The following is a 23618-nucleotide window of genomic DNA, read 5'->3' as shown; positions in this document are numbered from 1 at the left end:
GCCCACTGTTTGTACACGGAAATGCCCAGGGCCGCTCGGGCAGGGCGAGATACCGGAGCACAAGGCTGCGAAGGTGTGAGCAGGAAAAGAACCAGCTGGAAACACAGGTTCATTTTGCAATGGTTGAGGCGTTTGGGTAACGCCGGGTTTCGGACGCTGATTTGAGGCTCGAAGATGCTGTTGGAGCCCTTCCAGAGGGTGGGGAAGGTCCTGCTCACGCCAGCGCGGTTCTTGCCGGCGGGGAGCGGAGCGCTGCGGCCCCGAGCCCGCCCTCCGCGGGGGTGGTGCCGGCAGCGGCGGAGCGGCGGCCGGGAGCGGAGGATGCTGCTGCTGCCTCTCCTGCTGCTGCTGCCGGCGCCGGCCGGGGGGCAGCGGGCGGCGGGGCTGCGGCTGGGGCTCCGGGGCAGCCCCCGACGGGAGGTGAGCCCGGCTTTCCTCTCCCTCACCCTGGATGCCAGCCTCGCCCGGGACCCGCGCTATGTCGCCTTGCTCAGGTGAGCCGCCTCTCGCCCCATTGGGCAAAGGAGAAAGGGGCTTGGGGGAGCGGCCCACCCCGGCAAACGCTCCGCGGAGAGAGCTGGGGGGAACGGGGAGTCCCCCACCCCTGGAACTGGGGTCGGGGAGAGGCTGCTGGATCCCCTCTGCTTCGGGGTTCACTAATTCCGTGCTCCCAGGGTAGAAGGCGGTACCTTCCGCAGGTGCGAGCCGCGCCGGCCCGTTTGTGCTCGGGGAAGGAGCGGCTGGCCTGGGTGGATGCAGGGAGAAATCGGCTCGGGGATAAGCCTAGGAGAGGAGCTGCTTTGCCAGCAGAAAAAAAGAAGAAGGAAACGGAGGAAATTGTGGTTCCTTGCCCTTGAGAATGGAGGCTTCAGGGAGTCCTTATCTCTCTCTCCACGAGTATTGGAAAGGAGGTTGTGGTGAGGTCAGTCTCTTCCAGCTAACAAGTGGCTGGATGAGAAGAAATGGCCTCAGGTTGCACAAGGGGGGCTTTGGATGGGATACTAAGAAAAAAATATTCACTGAGAGGATAGTCATGCATTGGAACAGGCTGCACAGGGAAGCAAATGGTAGGATCACCATCCATGAAAGCGTTCAAAAAAACGTGTGGCTCCTCCAGCCCTGCTTTCCCATCACTTGCACATTTTCCTCCTCACTGAGCTGGTGAGAAAGGTGTCACCAGCTTTTTTGGAAAGTGCTCAGGTCTCCCACATCCAGCCCCAACTGCACACCATGTTCAGCCTGAGGCCAGTCCTGCCACCACAAGGAGTAGGAAATACTTGGTGGCCTCTAATCAGCTGTTTGTCACCATGGAGCAGATAGTGCCTAACATGCCCAGCACCCTCCAATGCCTTGTGGTTTCCCCCAGAGATGGCTGACTGTCGGTGCTGCACATCCTGCATGCAATGTGAGCAAGCCAGAGTTATGGTTTTTTTGTATACCTGCTTTGATAAAGTTAACACTTGTCCCAGTAGGGAGTCTTAATCTCCCTCCCTTGGGTACAAAGGCAATTGCTTTGGGTGCTGTCAGTGGAAGTTGGGACTGATGATGTAAAGTCAATTTTGCACCCAACTTCTCAAAGGACATTTATGTTGGTGTTGCATAAACAAAACAAAACAAATCTTCGGGGGAGGATGTTTAGGACAAAAAAACCCAAGACTTTTAAGGTTTTACCTTACTTTACCCCCAGGATTTGGCTCCCTGCCCATGACCACATTCCCTCAGGCATGTTCTCCCCTTGTTGCCCATTAGAACTTCTCCTGGCTCAATTGGCCATCACTGTCCCTCTTGTATGGTGCAGAGGGCTGGGACGCAGATCCCAGCAAGGCATCAGGAATTCTCTGAGGCTACTGGGTAGTCCCAGGTCACCTATTGCAGCATGTCCCTCAAAGTGCTTGCCATGTTTACCCCACACACAATCTGCATAAATATAGTGGTTTTCTGTTTCTCGGCATTCCCTCCTCAGCAATTCCAAACTGCGTGCCCTGGCAACGGCCCTGTCCCCAGGTTTCCTGAGGTTTGGTGGCACTGAGACAGATTTTCTTATCTTTGATCCCAACAAGGATTCAACTTCAGAAGAAAAACTCCTCTGGGAACTTCAAGCACAGCAAGGTAAAGTGGGCATCAATGTGTTGGACTTGAAACAGTCCTGGGTTTTGGAGGGTCTTTGACCCAGGCTGAGGATGCTGCAAGGGCACAGCAGCGGCACTGGGGGCCCTCCACAGGGTCAGTACTGCTATCATCCACAGAGAGATCTGTGGGCTTTCAGCATGATTTGTGGGAAGAGTATGCCAGCTGTGAGAAAGTGAGAAAGGATGTAGGGGAATTTGTATCCTTCCTGGCATGTTCTGAGACTTTGCCTTTGCTGCTCTCTGCTCCCTGCAGCATCTTGGGAACTTCCCCACTGCCTGGGAGGTGGTCAAGTTCAGCTCAGAAGCTGTACCTTCATTATGAAAATTAAGGAACAGATGGAAGAAATAACCTGAGGAGAATAGAGTGCTCAATCTCTCTCCCAAAGCCAGAGAGCTGGGCTGGCAGTGCAGCCTTGCCCTCCTGCTGCTTTGACAGGGCAAGTGCAAACCTGCTGGACCCCTGTCAACTGCTTGAGCTTGGTATTTTCCCTTTGAACTTAGCAAAAGTGCATAAGCTTTTCAAGAGGTATTTCAGATGAAAAAAATCCTGTATATTCCTGCGGCACATAGCACAGTTGTGCAATCCTACATTACTGTATGACCCGTGATGCTCAGTTTTGAAGTCAAGTGGTACTCTTCCCCTCACAGCACTTTCCTAAGTAGCCACTACCTGTGACTCTGGCTCGTGTCTTCCTCTCTGGTTATGGCTTGTTCCTGGTTTACATGTAAGGAAAAACCATGAGCTTTGATGGAAAAGTCTTATGGCTCCCGCCAGCAAGCCGTGTGGGGAAGTCAGCACTTTCCCCTGCATGAGATGGGCAGTGGAGGAAGCATTGCCCTGCTCCTGCCCCCAGCAGGGTGGGTCCCTGCCACACCACTGCATGCCAGCTGCGCTTATCTGCTCCTCAGGCATGGCAGCCTGTGCTTTGTCAGCTCACTGGACCAAGGGCTCACATTCTGTGGAGGTGAGGAGTTAACTCCTATCAACCTTCTTCTACCCTACAGAGGCCTGTGGCTCGAGGCCTGCATTTGCTGCCGTTGAGAAAGTGCTGCTGGCCCAATGGCCCAGCCAGGAGAAGCTGCTTCTTGCCGAACAGAACCGGAAAAAGCACAAAAACACCACCATTACAAGTAAGACTTAAACACGGAGATGCAATTCTCTGCCCCGCTGTAGAAAGGCTGTAAGCTGTTAAGAGCTGAAACCACTGAAAAAGAAACATTGCACTCAGAAAAATACTCAGAGAACTCTTTTTCTCACATTTAATAGTATTCAACTGCAGGGGTTGGGAGGTTCTCAAAGCTTGCAAGGTGTTGTGTACTGAGGCCTGACGTCTTTTGTCTGGCTGGGAGAGGTTGGCATATCTGCAGCATCAGGCAAAATAAATACAGGCAGTAAAGATTGTTGCTTGGCCAGAGGTCAACTAGCACGCTCTAACCTTGAGATAAACATCCCTCCTTTCTCCTCTGTGCAGAAAATACGCTGGATATTCTCTACAGCTTTGCAAACTGCTCAGGGTTTCACCTAATCTTTGGACTCAATGCCTTGCTGCGGAAAGGTGGCTTGCAGTGGGACAGCTCAAATGCCCAGGCACTGCTGGACTACTGTGCTTCCCAGAGGTACAACATGTCCTGGGAGCTTGGGAATGGTAAGTGCTTGTTGGCCACGCCAGCCGTCACCTAGAAAAGTACCACCAGAGGGTATGGGCTGGTAACTTAGGATGTTTTGGATGATGGCACATGAAGGCAAGGTGATGTTTTATTAAGAAACATTAAGGTCTTACTTTGCAGAGGGATTTTACAAGAAGACACAATGATTGAGCAAATTGAGATGATTTTGCTGCTCCTACTAGGGCTTTGAGATAAAGGTGAATGATGCCCCATGTGGTGCAGGATGTCACCTATGGCTGGACAGAGTGCTGAACAGCAGCATGCTGTATACCCCAAGCTTTTGGTTTCCTGCTCACCTTCAAATATCTAACCCACACCACGCCAGATCAGGCCAAACCTTAGGGGACTGGTGCTTTGCATGTGGATGCAGCTGTCCTATTTTGTGCCCCAGAAACAGAGTGAGGTGTTGATGTGTATGTGTCTTCCACAGAGCCCAACAGCTTCAGGAAGAAATCTGGCATGCAAATCGATGGCTTCCAGCTGGGGCAAGATTTTATTCACTTACGCCAACTGCTGAACAACTATGCCCTGTACCAGCATGCCAAGCTCTACGGCCCCGACGTTGGGCAGCCCCGAAAGCACACGCAGAGACTGCTGAGAAGGTAGGGCTGTGAGGTTCCAGCACTCCCTTGGGTGGGCTAGGTGTGGAGAGTTGTGGCTTGCCTGCCCCTGGATGCAGCAGGCATGAAGAGGCTTCAAGGCAGGGGTTGAATAATTTTTTTCCTCTTGATTGGTGACAACTAAAATCTTGCATGCTTGAATTCAAAGCCTGAATACTCAGCCAGGTGGAACTCAGCTGCTGGCAGTACATCAGTGGTCCACACGTTTTTCCATTGAGCACTGGCTCTAGGGCTGTGCTAGCAAGCCCGAGAAACACCCATGCATTACACAAAGTTCAGTTCATCCCCCCTCCAACCTGCTGAGGCAGCCAGGCTGCCCAAAGCCTGCTTAAAAGCCATGGCTGGCCTGGCCCCCAAGCATTCACCATCAGTACTGCCAGCTGTGGGGAAAAAGGAGGGCTGTGCATGGTGCTGCATTGGTAGGAGGGCCACGACCCATCACTGGTACTGCTAATCCCCTGCTCTCCACCATTCCCTCTGCTTGCAGCTTCCTGAAATCAGGAGGGAAGGTGATCGACTCTGTCACATGGCACCAGTAAGTACCACTTGGATACCACTGTCACTCTGATTACTGCCTCATTTTCTTTAAAACAATATCAGTTTGAACAGAATTATTAATCTCAACAGAAAAGAGGGGGATGAAATGCCCCTTTCGACAGTTTCTCAGGGGCCTCTCCACTAATTTCTCTGTTCACAATAGGAGATGAATTGAGGGAGCACATTACAGAAATGCTGAAGCCTCCAAAGGGTCTGCTTGGTGCAGAGACGCAAAAGCAGCATTGAGGGGTTGCCATGTAAGCACAGCAGCATCTTACACTGATGTGCACATCTAACACATCTTACATGCGTAAGATGATGATTTTGTTTGCTCTATTTATGTCTAGTTGATATAAAGGAAAAGCCCTGCAGGTCTGGCTGACCTTTGTCCATGCAGAAGTGCCAGCAGCTCCTCCTGCTCCCTTGAGTTTGTTCTCTGAGTCATTTCAGGCTCTGTGCTCTCTCAGAGCACACACGCAGTGCAACCAGCACTGGCACCTGGCCCTTTGCTCCTGTGCTGCGACTTTGATTTATAGTTTTTAAGTGTTCTCAGAGGCAGTGGGGTAAACTGGCCCCAGGGCCATGAACTCCACATGTTTGAAAGTCATTTCCGTGTGAAGGCAGTTTTCTTTACAGAGGTAAAAGCAGGACATTGACTTGCCGCAGTCAGACAACAGAGGGAAAATATGCACATACTTATCTTTTATATTTTTGTATACATACACCTATTATCTATGTATTTTGAGCTGCTAGAAAGGCATGAAACATATCCTTTCCCTTTCCTGGGCTGTTCTTTACTAATTTAGGATTATCAGGTTTTAGCTTCCTCTTGTAGCTGGAAGGCTTCAGCTACTTTTGGTAGGATTGAGTGATAGCAGGATGAAATGCAAAAACCACAGGGATCCCAATTTACTTGGACAAACCAGATTTAAAAGCTCTTCTGCTCATGGTGGAGGGCAACCTTCATGCCATAGGGATGCTCACATTCCAGCTCCCTCCAAGTGGCCAAAATATTCCAGCAGATGTGCAAAAATATCAGAATATTTTTAATACATAACTTGACAGAGTAAATCAAGTAATAAGTGTTGGGCTCCTCAACAAGAGATTCACAGAAGCTGGCTCTTGGTGATGTTTTCCTTATTCTAAATGAGTAGATGCAAACAAACCTATTACTTCTGCTGGTGGAAATCTCTGTTATCCTGCACCCATTGAAGTAATTATATCTGAAAGTCCCTTAAAATACACGTGACAGATCTACACATTTGGGAAACAAAAAATAAAAATCACTGGACAGAAAATTGTGCTGTGGATAAATGTACCAATCAACTGAATATTTTCAGCGGTGTTTTGGTGGTATTTTTCCCTAATTTTGGCTACGTTTCCCCCCCCCATTTTCAGTTACTATGTGAATGGACGGAGTGCAACAAGGAAGGATTTCTTGAGCCCTGAAGTGCTGGATACATTTGCCACAGCCATATATGAAGTCCTGGAGGTACTTTGCCCTGTTCAATCATTCCCATGTTCAGTTTCCAGGGGGTCAGAAGATAATCCAAAATAAAGCACCATTTCTTACTAGCAATAAACAGTGATACTCAAAGCTTGAGTTCTGCTGATGTTGCATATTAAAAAATAAAATTAATGATACTAACAATAAATGAGTTCCACCAGTTTGCCATGCAGCAAATATGGTGTCAGGTGCATCACACACCTACAACACTCACACTTATTGATATAGTAATTCCTCAGGGATGTAATTTATGGTTATCCCTATCCCCTAATGCTTTTTTTTTTTTTTTTTTTTTTAGATCCTGAGAACATTATAACTTAGAATATAGCACTACTCAGCACAATAATTATGGAATCTGGATTTTAGTGATGTTTGCCCTGTTTTACATGGGTAGCAAGTTTGTTTATTTTCAGGGGGGGATGTAATTCTACCTCTAGTCCTTTTGATCCAAATTTCTGTGACAACCCATCTCAGGGCATTATCCCTTAAATGTAAACATCCTAAGTAAGCCTTTGGCTAAAGCAACAAACTTTGCTTATTTCAGTGGCTAAAAATTAACTGTTGTCTCTTTCTCTTCTTCCCTAATGCCACACTGGCCAGATTGTTGGTCAGACTGTGCCACACAAGAAGGTGTGGCTGGGAGAGACGAGCTCTGCCTATGGAGGAGGAGCTCCCAGACTGTCTAACACTTACGTTGCTGGCTTTATGTGAGTACTGTGTCCCAGGTGTGGGGAAATGACATGTCTTGCCAGCTGAACGGGGCTACCCCACAGGAGGAACGTGGCTTCCTCAGGCTTCCTGGAAAGTGTGGGCAGTTTTTTTCCATCCTGTAAGACATGGTGATTTTTATCAGGGCCTGGTGGGCCAGCAAGTCAAAGTCTGATAATGACAGGCAACCTTGTTGTTGGTGCAATGACTTGTCTCAGCCTTCAGACCCTTGGCCAGTTCAGGAGAATCTGCTGCCACTCCTTGTTTCCACCACCTACAAAGAGGGGAATGGAGCAACTGCTCCCACCAACTTCAAGAGGTGGTCTAAAATGATTTTTTAATGTAATCAGTGCAAGACTTGAAATTAGTTGTGTGCTTTTAAGGAAGTCAGCATCACACACTAATTTTTGCTTTCCTGCTTCCCGAGTTGGTTGGAGAGGGGCAGCAGGATACACTTGATTCAGCACTTTCATCTGCGTGACATTTGCCTCATTCTTTGGCAGGTGGCTGGACAAACTGGGGCTTTCAGCCAGGCAGGGGATTGACGTGGTGATGAGACAGGTTTTCTTCGGGGCAGGCACCTACCACCTGGTGGACGCCGACTTTGAGCCTTTGCCGGTATGTGAACAACACTCCCTGAATGCCCCTCTGCACTGGAACACTGGGTGTGCAGGGACAAGGCAGCTGTTTGAGCAACACCTTTTTTTGCCTGGATGGTCACTGGTGTCCTTGCACCTAAAGTGATCTCATGTTCCACTAGGGGTCAATGCATTGTTACATACATATGTGTTCACACCAGATATTTACTCCAGCTGCAGGGGTGCAGCCAGCCTTCAGCAGAGCAGAACCTGATCTGTGGGACACCATGCTCTGGTTTGTATGCAGGAGCTCCTGGAGCTGACAAGGCTTTTCTGGATGGCCTGTTTTGATTTGAGTACTCCTCAGCTGAGTGATGAGTAGTTTATAAACAGAAGTAAAAAGAGAGATTAAAATCAATTATATTTCATGTGAAAACTGGACCAACATGAAGTCAAGACTCAAGCATTATGGGTCATGAGCATATTAATCCTACAGTGGTGGGTGAAGGATAATCAAATTGAAATATATATTTAATTGTAGTTAAATAGTTTGATTTATTAGGAAATAACATTTTGCTGTGATGGAATTTCATTCTATGAACTATACATTGTTCTTGCACATACAGCACATTTCTTTGTACTAGGAACACTTAGATTGGGGTGAGAGGACAGCATCTGCCTTTTTAGCTTTCCTCTCATTTTTCTGCTTCCAAACCATGATTTTCACGGGTGGCCATAGAGCCAGCCTGAAAGAAAACCCAGCACACAGGGATTTTCCATCCTACTTGCTCAGCTGCTTCCTATGCCAGAGGCTGCATCATCAGGCTTTGGGCTTTTCATTCCCTCATTTAAACTAGATTTAATTTGGATTGAAACTGTGTGCCTTGTTCCTCACCCACAGGCAGTACAGACACTAACCAAGCCAATAACACTTCAGAGGCAAGGAAATCCAAACCCAGGTGCATCAGCTGTAGTTAGCACAGAAATGAGGGAAGCATGGCAGTGTCAGAAGGCTGCACTTCCTTGCAGAGGGATTGAGCAAGAAGGCTGATAGGAAAAGTAATTTTCTGGGCTTGCGGTGAGTCAGAAGAGAAACACAACAGTTTTCAAAGACAAACAGATGAGCTGGAGAAAGCTCTTTGAAAGCCTGGAAAGACCTGGAAAAAATGAGTCTGCACTGGGCATCATCCTGCTCTGAGGCATCATCCTGGGGTGTCAAAGGATGCCCTTGTGACTCAGGTTCAGAAATCAATCCCGAGACCTGTTCGAAAGTACAATGTTAATGAAAGGGGTTAAAGTTTAGGAGCTTCTTCCTGGTGTTGCACCTGTGCCTTAGGTACAAGTTTTCCTGCAGGAAGGGCAGTTCACACCCCTGTATTCAGCCCCGAGGTTCTCTGTACCCTGCAGAAGGATATTTCCAAAATGCAAACAATCTCTCCCTGACAGAGCTCTGAGAGTTCCGTATGAAGGGGAAATGACTCTAAGGTACCTTGTAAACACAGCTGCTCACAGGCAGGGCTTCCCTTTTAGCTATGGTGTTTGTGTGAACTTAAGTAGATGTGCTGAAAAGCTTGGTAAAGCAAGAAGCTATGGGGAAAAACCCTTTGAATTGAGCTGCAGAATGAAGGTTGGATTAAGCACTGTGTGGAGCAGCTGGCACAGTCACAAATGTTTCCATGTGGTTTTTGTGCCTCCCAGGACTATTGGCTCTCACTGCTCTACAAGAAGCTGGTGGGTACCAAGGTGCTGCAGGTCGGCCTGGCAGGAGCTGACAAGAGGAAGCTCCGTGTCTACCTCCACTGCACGAACAGCCTCAAGTAAGCCTCCAGAAAGGGCAAAATATCCCAGAAACTGAGCCCACAGCCACTCCTGGGCCAACAAATGCCATTTGGGACGGTGCAAGGTCACGTGTTATTCTGATCCCCACCATCACCTTCTCTTGCCTTGCAGCCCAAAGTACAGAGAAGGGGATGTGACGCTGTTTGCCTTAAACCTCTACAATGTTACCCAACATCTGGAGCTACCAGAATACCTATCGAGCAAGCACGTGGATCAATACCTCTTACTGCCTCATGGCAAAGAGAATATTCTTTCCAGGTAAGCTGCAATTCCTCCAGTCTCTGTGGAAAAGACTGTGACTAGGCTTAGATAGTCTTTAAAACCTCAGTTCTCAAGGGGAAAGAAGAGGTTACCATTCAGTCATCTGGGGTTTTTTCAGTAAGATCTGACTTGTGCTAAATCAGGTCTCCTAAACTCAGGCTGCTGAAAGCTTGCAAAGTTATAACAACATTTATTTGAAGTTAATCTGGAAGTTTATTCTAGGAGGCTTCAGTGTTCTGGACCAGCTGCTAAAGTCCTGAGGTTTTGGGTGGGGTTTTTTTGCATAAGCATATGTATATTGCTTTCCCAAGTGCTGGCTCCTGATTTACAGCAGAGTATTCAGGCTTTCTGTGTTGGTGGAGTCTTTTTGTTGTCTTTGTTAATGCATCCACAGGGAAAGGATCTGCTCTGTGGACATAAAAGAATATTAATACTTTCAGGAGAAAAAGCAATTGAAATTTGTACTTTTCAAAGCCTGTTTAGTTGTTGACCTCACTGGAAAAGAAAGAAATGTACTTTTTAATGTGCCTGTGCTACCATTCTGAAGGGTCCTTGCAGTGGGAGTGCTGCAGATGTCTGTGTGCGTGTGTGTGCACACACATCCAAGGGAAGTTTAGTTTGGCTTTGGGCTGAGTTATTGTGTACACTCAGGCCCACAGCAGTTTGTGCTTGCTGGCAAACAGAGCACAGCTGCCCAAACAGTCTGTCTGTCCCTCTCCAGGTCTATTGAGCTGAATGGCCATGTGCTGCGAATGCTGGATGACGAAACACTGCCAGAGCTTATGGAAAAGCCCCTTGGTCCGGGCAGCCTGCTTGGCCTTCCAGCCTTCTCCTACGGCTTTTATGTTATCAAAAATGCCAAAGCTATTGCCTGCATTTAAGTGGTCAACACACACACTCAGGATAAACGTAAAGCATTTGGCTTGCAAGGAATTCTAATCCTAGAAATTCGTATTTCTACCACAGGATTTAATTCTGGTAAGGGATGCAAAGGTTGCAGCACTAGTAAAACTCTGAGCTGGGAAAGACATAAAGTCTCACTGAGTAAGTGGTACATGAAAGATCTCAGAAGAATAATCCAGGTAGACAAGACAGCGAGGGGCTGCTTTTGCTCTTGATCTAGCATGTTACTGTGCTTGAGCATGGAACCCTTCTCCACACCATTTAGGGAGTGAGCTTTTCACACTAGTTGGGGCTCTGCCAGCCCAGGCACTGCAACCTCCCCTCTCCCTCTTGTTTCTGCAAGCACAGCTCCTAAAGCAGTTTCTTCAAAAGCTGGCCTTCAGAAAGGATGAGCAGAGTTTTTATTTGAGCTGTACAGCTGTGGCTTTGCACCATGTGGGGAAGCTGAGAGGGGGTTGTGGCTGCTGAGGGTATCATGGGGTGGAAAGTGGACACACAAATCAAACTAAGGTTAGGGTGCTTGCAGGGGCAAAGGCCTTGCAGAGAAACCAGACCCTCTATCAGATTTTGGGGAAACGACACACATTTTTCCAGTCACAAGATGGAGCTGTGGCTCTGTGCTTTCCAAAGGCAAGCTGCTCACACAGGATATGCAGGCTGTTCCTGTTAGGGTGGTCTACCTCTGCCATCACACACTTCATCCCTGCAGTGAAAGGAGCCCACCATGTCCTGGCAATAACCCTCTGTGCTCAGGGGCATGCACAGAGTGCCTGTGACTCCTCAACCTGCACCACCCTGCAGGCAGCTCAGCTGGAAAAGACTTCCCTGAACTTATGCACAGGTAAAGCTCTCTCTGCTTTACACTCCCTAATGCACTCGGGTCTCTTCTGTCCTCGGGAAAATGGGACAGGAAAGAGGCTGAGGAAACCACTCACCCCTCAACCACCAGGGGTCATCAGTGGCCTTAGAGCATCCTGGGAACAGAACTTTCCAGCCAGGTTGACATCCTTCCTACTGGGAAAACAGTGGTTTTGGACAGAAATCAGCGTTGGTGGTGGCTTTTCTCCCCAGCTATGCCTTCCCCATGCACACCCTGTTGCAGCTGGCTGTGCCAGCAACAGCTCCCTGTGGCACACAGGCGGCTGGTCCCCAGGGCAATAAAAAGCCTCAGACAGTAGCTGTGACTTCCTACATCTATTTACTTGCACCTACTTTTCTTGAAGGTATGTAACCCACACCCTTATGACATATTTATGAGCACAGCAGGGAAGAACAGCCCCACAATCCTGTACTTCTCTTTTTAAGCTTTTAAAAAATGCTACCAGTCACATGGGGTTTAAGGCAGGGCAGGGAACCTTTTTTAATGAGAGGACTTTCAAAACTGATGTACTTTTGTAGCTGTGATGAAAACCTGCACTAAAAAGGTTATACTTGAGTTCAGTGTGTCAAAGGAGTGTGTGCAACCACAGAACAGATGCATTCTGTGAAGGGTTATTTATCAGGGGGTAATATGAATCAGAAATGAAGAGGGCTGCATTTGTTTACACTGTCCAAGCTCCATAAGAGAAATAGAGTGTAAGATGGAAAGTCTTACATACAGTCAACATAAAGTTAATAATACATTATTATTATTATTATTAAAGTTACAACTAAACCATCAAAATGATTATTTGCCTGCTAGCTTCTTTTTTAGAGCTTTTCTAAAGGATTTGTTTATTCCAATGTGTGTGAGTTTTGTACTTGAAGACTTTAATTAAAGCGATTTATACCAACTTTTGGCAATCTTCTTTAGTTTTTTTAACAACTCCTTTTTGACATGCTGATACCAGGACACTCCCTACTTTTCTTTTAGTCATAACTACCCATGGGTTTATTTTGTTATCAACAAGAGTACCCAAGTACACAAAAATGAAAGAAGTCCTACGCAGGTTGGTGTGTTTGAATCGTGTTTGCCCACCAGCTGAGAAGTCCTCCTCCACCCAGTGTGACTCAGCCCCAAACCTGTGCTGGTGATCTGCACACAGGAGGGGCCCGGGGATGTTTGCACATGCAAATGGCAGCTGCTGCCAACCATGTCTCCTTCTCTGAGCCCTGCTTTCCATGGTGGGAGGGGAGGTTTGATTTACAGCCCAGTAACCACCTTTCTCTTTACAAAGTGTTGCACATCAAGCTGATAGCGACTCTTAGCTCCATAAAAACAGAGCAAGAGGGACATAAGTGCAGGAACGATGCTGGATCCCAGCACTCCAAGGAAGCCATGGTCTGAAACAGAGATGAACATCACCCTCACAGGACCAATTATCCCCACCCTTATCTCTGAGGCTTTTGTTCCTCTGTGAATGTTGTAAACCTTGAATACGTGTGTGTACACTTACTTGAGAACAGGAAGAATCATATCTCACACTCATTCCAATTCACTTTTGTCCTTTTGACTCCGGAGGTCAGATAACTCACACTGGATCTGCTGTAAATGAGTTCCTGGAAGGTGGTGTTAAACTGCATCACACTTTGGTACAGGGATCATTTGGTGTATGTGAAAATAAAGAAACGAATAACCTCCTTACAGTCAGGCACACTTTGAACATAACTCAGATTTGAGCTAAACAAGACAGCTGGGCTTTATTAGTCTGAAATGAGCTACTCCCTAGATTATCTTTCAGTTAAGGGTCATGCCACTTTATTATGAATATAAATACAGTGGCAGTAACTATAAAAGTTTACTTTTCTGCTCTACTTCCATGAGCTCCTTAAAAATTTTGTGCAGACAGTTCAGGGTTTCCTTGCCACATGACACAAAAAAACCCCAAAGCCGTGTCTGTAGAGGAGCATCCACCTGGTGACAATCAGAGCATCTGTGTTCCTATGGACATGGCAGGCAGGGAGGCTGTGGGGATTCAGTGCCAGGACCCACTATTCAAACACACTTCAGGTACTTGTCTGTATCTGAATAAAGCCCATGACAACCTTATCAGCATAAAATGGAGCCTAGATTATTAGTTACTCTTCATCAGAGTTGAGCAACTCTTTCCTTTATGGTCCTGTGCAAATTGTTTTACTGCTGTGGAGTACTGCTCATTAAAACAATAAATGGCAAAACATTAAAGTCATTTCTCCATCGCATTTATATTTCATTTCCTCCTGCTAGTCAGCATCTCAGGAAATTAAAGTTCAAAATGGTTTCCATTGTATTCTACCAGTGTATGTGTGTGGTTCAGGCTGAAGGAAGTGTGTAAGGCAAAAAAAAGTACACTCTACAGCGACAATGAACTCCCCAAGGAATCTTTCAGCAGCAGATCTGGGGACATTTTGACACTGAAACCATGGCATGCAAAGCAAAGGTTTTATGGCTCTGTCCTCTGCTCTCTGGTTTGTGCAATAACTCATAAGTTGGTGTTACGACCCTGAAGGTGAGGTTACTGAGGTTCTTGTTAATGGGTCTCTTGGGGGGAATAAGAGTGAAATGACACTTTGAGTGACTAATGTTTATATACAGCAAGTGTAGAATGGTGGAAAGGAGGTATGCAGCTGTTTTGCTTATTATCTCTAGCAATACAACAGTAGAAAACATAAAGACATAATTTAAGAAAATATATAAGGAAAAGAAAGAGAAAGGACAAGATAGTGGAAAGATACGAAAGGAATGAGAAGAATGTGCCTTTACAAACAAACAGTGAGTCTGCCTGTAGGAAGAGCGACATACTGATAGGTGAAAGAAGCAACGGGAGTAACCATAAATTTCAGAGGAATGTTACTAATTGACACAGACTTGCTCATCCAAGGCCATGTTAAATTCCTGGACTTAGAGATACAATGAAAGAAGAGGGGGGAGGTGTTGTGCATATTAGAAGGGATTTGGGCAGCCTATATCTCTCAAGTATCTCAGTGGGGAAAGGAAGAGGGTCATGCAGCCAGGAAAAGATTAAAAGGAAGCTACATCCTCCAAAAACTTGAGAGATGCTAGGGTAATGCCCTATGGTCTCTCCCTTTATTTGAATAAAGCTAGAGGACTTCTCTGTCTCCCTTCTGGACATAAACCTCTGGAATTTTTCTGCACAAATAACACTACCTGCGGACCCAGCAACAAGACTTGATTGATGCATTGAATTTTCATGTGTGCTGATCGCAGTCTTGATCCATCAGGGGTGTGGGAGGCCTGAAACACGAAGTTCAATGGGTTAATACACAATCTGGTTCAGGTAGGGATGCTCCAGGTACCGCCCTTGTTGCCAAGGTTTGTTGTGGCCACCTGGGCTGCTCTCACGCAGGTCTGAGGTTCCCCAACACACATCCCAAGCCCTCTCCTCCTCCCCTCTGGCTCGGGGAGTGCAAACCCGGCCTCAGCCAAGCGCCCGCTGCTTTTGCAACTCGCTGATTGCTAATCATTAACCCCGATTGTTAGAGCCAGCAGTTCGGTCCCTCACACAACTGGTGGGAGAACGGAGTGACCCGGGAGAACAGAGACAAAGGCCACACGGGAAATCTGATTTATTATTATTACTATTATCACCTGCAGTGAGGAAAGGTCTTGGAGACGACGCGAATGTTAACACAAGGATCACATTGAGTTTCGGGAACGAGGATGTGACCGGGCACCCCTCGGCCCGCGGGGCGCCTGAGGGCATGGCGCATGCGCAGCGCCGCCTGACCCCGGCCCTCCGCCGGCGGGGCGCGCCAAGATGGCGGCGGCGCTGCTGGCGCGGCTGTGCCGGGGCACCCCCGGGCTCCGCGCCGCCCGCCCGCCGCTCGCCGCCGCCCCGCCGCTGCTGTTCCGCCGCCCCGCCGCTCCCCTGGGGCCGCGCAGCTTCTCGGCGGCCGAGCTGGTGCGCGCCGCGCCGGCCCCGCTGCAGCCCTACCTGCGGCTCATGCGGCTGCACCAGCCCGCCGGTGAGCGCGGCGGGGAGGGCCGGGGCCCCGCGCCCCCCGTGGGCTCCCGTGCCGCGCTGAGCCCGCCCGCGGGTTTTGTCTCCCCGCAGGGACGTGGCTGCTGTACCTGCCGTGTACGTGGAGCATCGGGCTGGCGGCCGCGCCCGGCTGCCTGCCGGACTGGCGCATGCTGTCCCTGTTCGGCGTGGGAGCCGTGCTCATGCGGGGGGCCGGCTGCACCATCAATGACATGTGGGACCGCGACTATGACAGACAGGTAGAGCGCTGGGGCAAGGCTGTGCGGTGACAAGGACACGGGGGCGTGGCTTCAAACCCAAAGAGTGGCTTTAGCTTCGGTGTTAGGAAGGAGTTCTTCACTCTGAGGATGGGGAGGCGTTGGAACAGGCTGCCCAGAGAAGTTTTAGGTAGCCCATCCCTGGAAGTGTTCAAGGCCGGGTTGGATGGGGCTGGGAGTAACCTCGTCTAGCGACAAGTGTCCCTGCCTTCAGCACGAGGGTTGGAACGAGGTGATCTTTAAGGCCCCCTTCCAACCTAAGCCCTTCTGTGATTCAGTGAACCAAGCACATGCCCACTCATCTCCATCATCACAGAATCAACAGAAATTTTAGGGTCGGAAGGGACCTTGGGAGATGATATAGTTCAACCCCCTTGCCAAGGCAAACTCACCTAGAGCAGTTTACACAGGAACACATCCAAGTGGGTTTGGAATATCTCCAGGGAGGGAGACTCCACTTAACAGATGCTGTTTTTTCTCAGCCAAGCACCAAGGATGCTGAAGGCACTGAAGTACATGGACATCACCAGTGATTCCTTGCTGAGTTCAGGCTCCAGGTTCAGGAATTCCTCCATGTTTGTCTGAGATGCATGCAATTAATTTGTCTTCATTTCCTCCAAAAATGGTAGAAAGTATTTTGTTTCATGTAACATTTCTCTGTCCAGGACTGTAGTAAGTCTTCTAGAATACTCATCTCTGTGTAAGATAAAATACACGCTGTTGTCGTCTGTAGGCAGATCTTGAAAAAGTTTATTTCTTAACCTTGTTTTGCATGACAGAACAAGTCAAGTAACACTTTTTTTGCTGCACTTGCTAGTTACAATCCATCCAAGAACAGCATTCTTTTATTCTTAATTTTAAGAGCAGTGTTTCCTTGTGTTGTTAAATTTGGCTGTTCATAGTATCATGCCCAACCCTGAGCTAATCCCCATCTATTGTGCTGTATTTTTCCTTTATAATCTCCCATTTGTTGAGAAGAGGGAAATAAGCAAAAGGCAGTGGCCGGTGTCAGATTTTGAAATGCACACAGGTGCAGGCTTGGAGGGGAACATCCTGGTGATGCGTCACTGTTTGCTCCTCCTGTTTTTTTGTTCCTGTATTGCTCCTGTGGTTTTGGGGTTTGGGTTTTGACCCTGCAGGACACAGAATAACGAGCCAATCTGGTATGTGAAGTTCTTAGTATGGCACTTGTATTTGTGCTGTTGGGAAACCAGGGAACCAGGATGGGGTTTATGGCAGCTTTGGATGGTTTAGGATTTGGAAGGTGTTAACAACTACACATACTAAACAGATTTGATGTGGGGGTATGATAAGTAAGAGGGAATTTCAATATAATGATTAAATGTATGCCTCATGCGATGTGGTCAGATAGAAAGTTTTAAAAATTGCCTTAACAGCTTTTTCTGGAGTACCTTAAAAGGCTGCCTTCAATACAAGTGCCATAGAGACCAGGCCAGCAGCAGGATTTTGGCTGGTGTAGGTGATGCTGGTTTGGGATTTAGATTTTGTATTGCTGATTATTTGGGATATGTTTTCTTTAAGTGAAATATCCCATGTTTGGTTGCACTGCGCAGTGGAATTGGTCACAGGTATGTTAAGTGCATGTTTAAACTCCAGAAGCATTATTTGGTGATAACATAACCTGATGGCAGGGGCAGAACAAGCTAAAAGAGTTTATTTAAATTCACATTATTCAAGCATAGGCAAGATAGTTTATATTTACATAACATTCTGTAAAAAGTTGGCTTTTCAACCTTTTTGAATAGACTTGACACCTTTTTCATCAACATACACAATTTCATGGAACTGTTAGGATTGAAAGGCACCTCTGGAGATCATCCAGTCCAAACCCATGCCAAGGCAGGGTCACCTGGAGCAGGTGACACAGGAACACATCCAGGTGGGGTTTGGAATGTCTGCAGAGAGGGAGAGTCCACAACCTTCATGGGCAGCCTGTTCCAGTGCTCTGCCACCCTCAGTGCAGAGAATGTAGAGAAGTTCTTCCTCACGTTAAGGTGAAATTCAGTCATTTAGGGTTTTTTTTTGCATTGGTCACCTTTGGCAAGTAACTCACCATTCATTTATTTTAAGTTTTTTTCTGATACTGCTTGTTTCTTTCTTCAGTTTACCTTGTATGATTTCTTGTTCCAGACTGAGTTTCTAAACTCCACTGTATCCCAGCTGAGTTTGAATTAATTGTCTTTTCACAGCTATTAACTCCACATCAATGGGACTGGATTCTGAAAATGCCATTAGAGAGAAACGAAAGTAAACAACAGAATGAGGACCCTTTCATTTCTCTTCAGAAAATGGGAAGCAAACACTGTAACTTGCCCATCAGTTACAGATGTACCTGTAATAATATTTCCATTTTTTAGGTTGCAAGAACAGCAAGCAGACCCCTGGCAGCTGGAGACATCTCCACTTTCCAGTCCTTGGTTTTTCTCGGAGGACAGCTCAGCCTGGCGCTCTGTGTGCTTCTGTGTCTGAATCACTACAGGTGATGTATGAGTTGTCTTTTGGTTCTTAAGGTCTGGTTCTGGGTCCTGAGTTAAGCACAAAGATTTTGAGTGGAAGAGTTGTTGGGCTCAGAGGGAGAAGGTTATTAGTTGTGGAATTGTAATTGAAAGGAAAATAATTAGGTCAGTACTGTGTACAGCTCTTGCGGTGCTGCACTGCATGTACTGATCTTTAGCCTGGCAAACAATAATTCTCTTGGTCCTTTTCACAGTATCATTCTGGGAGCAGCCTCTTTATCCCTTGTGATCACCTATCCTCTGATGAAGAGAATAACATACTGGCCACAGCTAGTTTTGGGTGAGATAGAAATTTTTTTTCTATTTTTTTATTTCAGCTGTAGTTTGTGGGGTGTTTTACAAATTAGTACTTGAGCTCTAGCAATCTGACTTTTAATAACTTTACATCAAAGTAGAAATACCTTACAGGCAAAGCTCTGTTGTGCCACAAGCTTCTTAATTTATTACAGGCATCAGAGTTGATATGGCGTTTTGGGTTGGTTTTTTTTGGTTAGAAATCAGTTCCTTGTTTTGATGAAGTGAAAGGAGAAGGAAGAGTAGGGAGAAAATAAATATTTGTCATTTGAGAATGCACTATAGTTTTGTAGTTATTTCAGAACCCTTCTAAAATACAGATTTGTCTGTAGAGAATTTCAGTCTTCAGCTCCTAAAATAACTCCTGAACAGATACTTAAGAGTGCTTGTGTTTTGGGTTGAGCTGCTAAAACATACCTGTATATATTGGCTCTCGCATTCCAGCTGTCTTCAGGGTGTTTTTTTACCAAAATTGTAATTTTCAGCCTAGAAGTACCATAGTTGGCTGCTGTTTTGCAGCCAGTTATGCTGACATCTTTTGCTACGCTGACATCTGAGCATTTTACCTTCAGACCTGTTGTTTGAGTATTCTGGAATAGTTCTATGCAAATGTTGCCCTACACTAATGAGGTCATATTCAAATTAGGGAAAAATGTGTGGCATATGTACTTTTCCTTACATGTCCAGAATATTTAATGTCAAATTATGTATACTTATTACCTGCCTGAAAATAAGTAGTAGAAAAATAGAGTCGTTGGTATTATACAAATAGCTGCTGATATGATACACTCTTAAATGAAGCATATTTAATTGCTCCAGGTATTCTTGTAACTTCTTTTCCTTTTCTTTTTTTTTTTTTTTTTAATTCTCTTAATCCTTTTAGGACTTACATTTAATTGGGGAGCTCTTCTTGGCTGGTCTGCCATCAAAGGGTCGTGTGAGTGGTCTGTGTGCTTGCCCTTGTACTTTGCTGGAGTCATGTGGACACTGGTGTACGACACCATTTATGCACATCAGGTAGGGTCACAGTGACACATTCCAGATACCTGTGTTTAAACACACAAGTTTGTGTGTTTCGTTTACAAATTTATTGTCAAACAGCAGAATTTGCTGTTCTCCACCCTCAGCTGAGCTGAAGCAACACCAAAGCAGTCTCAGCCCTTCGATGTTTTATTGCTATTTGCCAAGGTTTTACAGATCAGGTGGAAAGATGGAAGTACAATGCCCTTTGTGCTCTTATGCTTTTGCTGTGTGTAAATAACTTTGACATTGGTATTAACTCTTGGCTGCTAAAGCAGCTCTAACACCAACCTTCTAGTTTAAATTTTGATGTGGGGACCTATAACTGCCCTTAAATTGGCTTCCTAGTAAGAAGCATTGGAAATTCAAGCAAGTCCCTCCTTTTTATTTTTCTTATGAAGTGACATTGGATTGTGGGTTTTCATATGGTAAATCCTCCTCTCATTCCAGGATAAGAGGGACGACATCATGATCGGCGTGAAGTCCACGGCACTGCAGTTCAAGGAGGACACAAAGCAGTGGCTCAGTGGCTTCAGCCTGGCCATGCTCCTGGGTTTGTGCATGGCAGGAGTGAATTGCAACCAGACCTTCCCATATTACTCAGCTGTAGCTGCTGTAGGGGCACACCTGGCACACCAGGTTTGATGGATTTATTTATGTTTTTTCCATGTGGAAGTTCCGACTAAGAAATCAGAGGGCTTTTCAACCTACATCAATTCATGAGCTACCCATGAAAAACAGTTCCTGTAAGGAGAACTAAAGTCTTCTGACAATAAGCTTGGTCTTCTTAAGTACCTTTTGCAGACCTTTTGGTTGAGGACACCTTCAGTCCTGACCACAAACAGTGGAACACTGAGTTTCAGTCTGTTCATAACCAGCAGAAGTGCCACACATTAAGCTGTGATCTCAAGGAAAGGGTTTTCTTCTCACTGCCAGCAGCAGCTGCTCCTAGATCCACCTCAATGTGCTGCAAAATAATGTGGTGTTGACTGTTCTGAGTCAGCTCTTGCAGTGTCTGGCACACATAATAGCAGATGTTAATACTATCATTTTATGTTCATTGACAGTTCTAAAGAGTTCCCTTTTAGCAGAGAATAATCTTGTTCAGCCTTGTAGGTGCATTCATTTAGAAATTTTTATGAATAACAGAAAGAAAGAAATTAGCTTTGTCAGTAAAGGATGCAGATAGGATCTTGTTACCTTGTTCTTTCTGAACCCTGACAACTGTGTTGCACAGCCTTGTAATAAGTGACAAGTCAGTCTATTAAAAAATTAATTGCTGGTCTTGATTGGTAAGTGATGGCAGAGGTTTGTGTATTGCAGTAGTAAAACCAAGTCTGAGCAGTTAAATCTGTGGTAATGTGGAACTTTTTATAAAGCACATTGGTCATATGTTCCATTTTAATGGGTGGAGGTCATGCAGGTAATGGATATTAAACATATCTCTGAGTAAGAGAATTCTTGTAGTGATGTAGTCTGGCATTCAGCCACTGTTTTCTTAGTGACTGAGCTTGGGAAGGAAGGGAATGATCATTTACAGTCTGAATTGTCAGAGAGCCTTTGTGCTGTAGTTTTGGCATGAATGGAAACCACTTTTAAGGATCTTTATAAGTGAGGATGCAGATTAATGAGTGTAAGTGATGGAGAATTCACTGTTGTGTGGGCTGCCAAAGTCACAAGAACAGAACTGCTCTGTACCACAGAATAGCTTCTTTTTGAGGAATTGTTTCAATATTAGTCCTGCTTAAACATTTTCATGCTTATCTTCTTTTTTAAGATTTCTGATCGTGTCCTTAACTGGCTTTAGGAAGCTGAGTAAGATGCTTGAGGACCAGGATTTCCAAGATTTCCTTGATTCACATAATTTGCCTGAGGCAGAGGAATTTGGGTGGTGATGATGTCAAATTGCTCTCAAAATATATCCCTCTCAAGAAGTGCACCTATAGAAAAATAACATCTTTTTACTTTCCTTGTGTTTCTGAAAGAATAGCTTGGCTGCTGTTGAGATTAATTTGTCAGTTTAGTGTTTAGAGTTCCTGGTGTCTGAGGAGCTGACAGGTTCTTAAAGGTTGTGGATCACATGATATTTTAGAAGCTTGTGAAGAGTGTTTGTGATTATTTGACCAATACCCAGCCTGATTTCTCTCTACAACAACAAATGAAGCAGATTTCCGAGGGTAGACTTCACTTCTCTCAGTCACATATATTCTCTTTTACCTTTTTCAAAGGCTGAAGTGCAAGGTTTGAGGTTTTAGGGGTTTTTTTTAGGTTTTTCTGTTAATCCTTTCACTCATTCTGCTCAATATTTCCTCTTGTTATCGTTCTCAAGACTTTTACACCAGATTTTGGGTTTGAGAATATTTTTCGGTAAATTTGCTCTTGCTATACCTTCTGGGGTTTTTTTGGAGTGTGGTTTTTTGGTTTTTTGTTTTGTGGTTTTTTTTGTTTGTTTTGTTTTGGTTTGGTTTTTTTTACTTTTGGTTGTGACTCACAGGAGAGAGCTGCCATACTAGGTAAGCCAAGCCTTGCTTCTGGCTGCTATTGCAGGTATCCTGGTTCTTGTTTGGAAGGAAATTCCATGAACTTGATTAAGAGCAACTGGATTGAAACTTGCCCTGTGTGGCTCTCCAGTGCATTGTCTCTACTGAAACATGGAACAACACCTTGCAGTAGAGATAGAAAAGTACACGTTGTGGGAGGCCTTATTTTTATTTGAAGCTACATGGAAGAATTAGGTGGCAACCTACTGAGGAAACTCTCAAAGAGACTCTTTTACATGCCCAGATATTTTTGCTCCTTTAAACATCAAACCAGCCACACCAGGAACTGGGCTGTTTGTATCATCTTCCATTGAGATGGTCTGGGAGTCATGTTCATATGAGATCCTTGACTTTCCTGCTCTATGTGGAAAAAAATCTGTCAAACACAGATGCCAGTTATCCTAAAAGAAATTTTAAGCACAGGGTATTCCTGTTTCTTGTGGAGGTAAGGGTAGACTTTAGAACTTAAGAATGATTTTTTGAAGTTGCAGATCATTTTGTGATGTGTCAGATATTTGTGAGTCTGTAGAATAATAATATTTTAATATTATACTGTACTTTTGCAGATTTACACTTTGGACATAGACAAGCCTGAAGACTGCTGGAAAAAATTTGCTTCAAATCGTACTGTAGGAATTCTGCTCTTCATAGGGATTGTGCTTGGAAATCTGTGGAAACAGAAAGACTTAAAAAATGCAGAAGAGCCTTCAGAGAACAGATAGTTGAAATCACTATGCTGATATTTTAGTCTAACTGAAGTGTAAGTATTGTAAGAAAGAAAACAATTTTAATATAAATATAGCTGGTTTATATTGTTTATTTATAAAAGCTGGTGGAAACATTCTTGTTTCTGAAATCATGCAATTGAGGTAATTCTACAATGGAAGTTATGGTTATCTGGGAATAACTTCAACCTGCATAGAAGCTCCAAGAAGTGAAGCCACTCTGCTGGTCCTGTGAAGTAGCAGCAAACTTCTGTCAAACTCTGGAGACTGTGAACCCAAGATTTTATATGAAGCAGGTGTCTCTTAGTCACAGCACGGGTAAAAATGCAAAATGATTTTTGGATGTAAATAAAATCTGGCTGTATATGTTTGATGGTCTGGTTTATTACAAGGGTAATTTTCAGTTCGAGTTAGAGCTTGCTGCATGGAAGAGTTGCAATAACTGCTTTTCTCCTGGGATTTCTAGGAGCATCCCCAGGAGTGTGTGAGGTGCACAATAAGGAGTCAATAGAGAAGTCTTTAAGAAGCTTTTCTGCTCTTGCTGTGATTGCTGCAGCAGAATGCTTTCCATGTGAAAAGGACAGGCTTCTGCAA

The 23618-nt window shown here is 45.6% G+C and overlaps 2 protein-coding genes and 1 long non-coding RNA gene across 3 annotated transcripts; 2 read left to right on the top strand and 1 right to left on the bottom strand.

Moving 5' to 3' along the window:
* The first annotated feature begins 174 nt into the window (after window positions 1-174).
* On the top strand, window positions 175-12522 carry HPSE (heparanase). Its single transcript, XM_066318028.1, is given in 14 exon segments — window positions 175-240; window positions 242-305; window positions 308-494; window positions 1964-2109; window positions 3135-3260; window positions 3602-3775; window positions 4228-4399; window positions 4905-4952; window positions 6353-6446; window positions 7062-7168; window positions 7673-7787; window positions 9446-9564; window positions 9698-9844; window positions 10569-12522. Coding segments are annotated over 14 exon segments (1725 nt in total). The 3' UTR covers window positions 10729-12522.
* LOC136360631 (uncharacterized) lies at window positions 10018-15794 on the bottom strand. Its single transcript, XR_010743479.1, has 3 exons — window positions 15741-15794; window positions 14817-14903; window positions 10018-10255 (listed from the first exon to the last, which is right to left on the bottom strand). It is a non-coding gene; the product is annotated as an uncharacterized lncRNA (long non-coding RNA).
* On the top strand, window positions 15427-23394 carry COQ2 (coenzyme Q2, polyprenyltransferase). The gene is made up of 7 exons (XM_066318030.1): window positions 15427-15634; window positions 15724-15890; window positions 18287-18408; window positions 18640-18725; window positions 19623-19756; window positions 20210-20398; window positions 22866-23394. Exons 1-7 carry the CDS (start codon window positions 15427-15429, stop codon window positions 23019-23021), a joined length of 1062 nt encoding a protein of 353 aa, XP_066174127.1. The 3' UTR covers window positions 23022-23394.
* Window positions 23395-23618: the final 224 nt, after the last annotated feature.

Source organism: Sylvia atricapilla, chromosome 4, assembly GCF_009819655.1.
Source record: "Sylvia atricapilla isolate bSylAtr1 chromosome 4, bSylAtr1.pri, whole genome shotgun sequence".
NCBI lineage: Eukaryota > Metazoa > Chordata > Aves > Passeriformes > Sylviidae > Sylvia > Sylvia atricapilla.
Note: the sequence above shows the minus strand (reverse complement) of the source record. Positions and strands in the feature narration are given on the sequence as shown.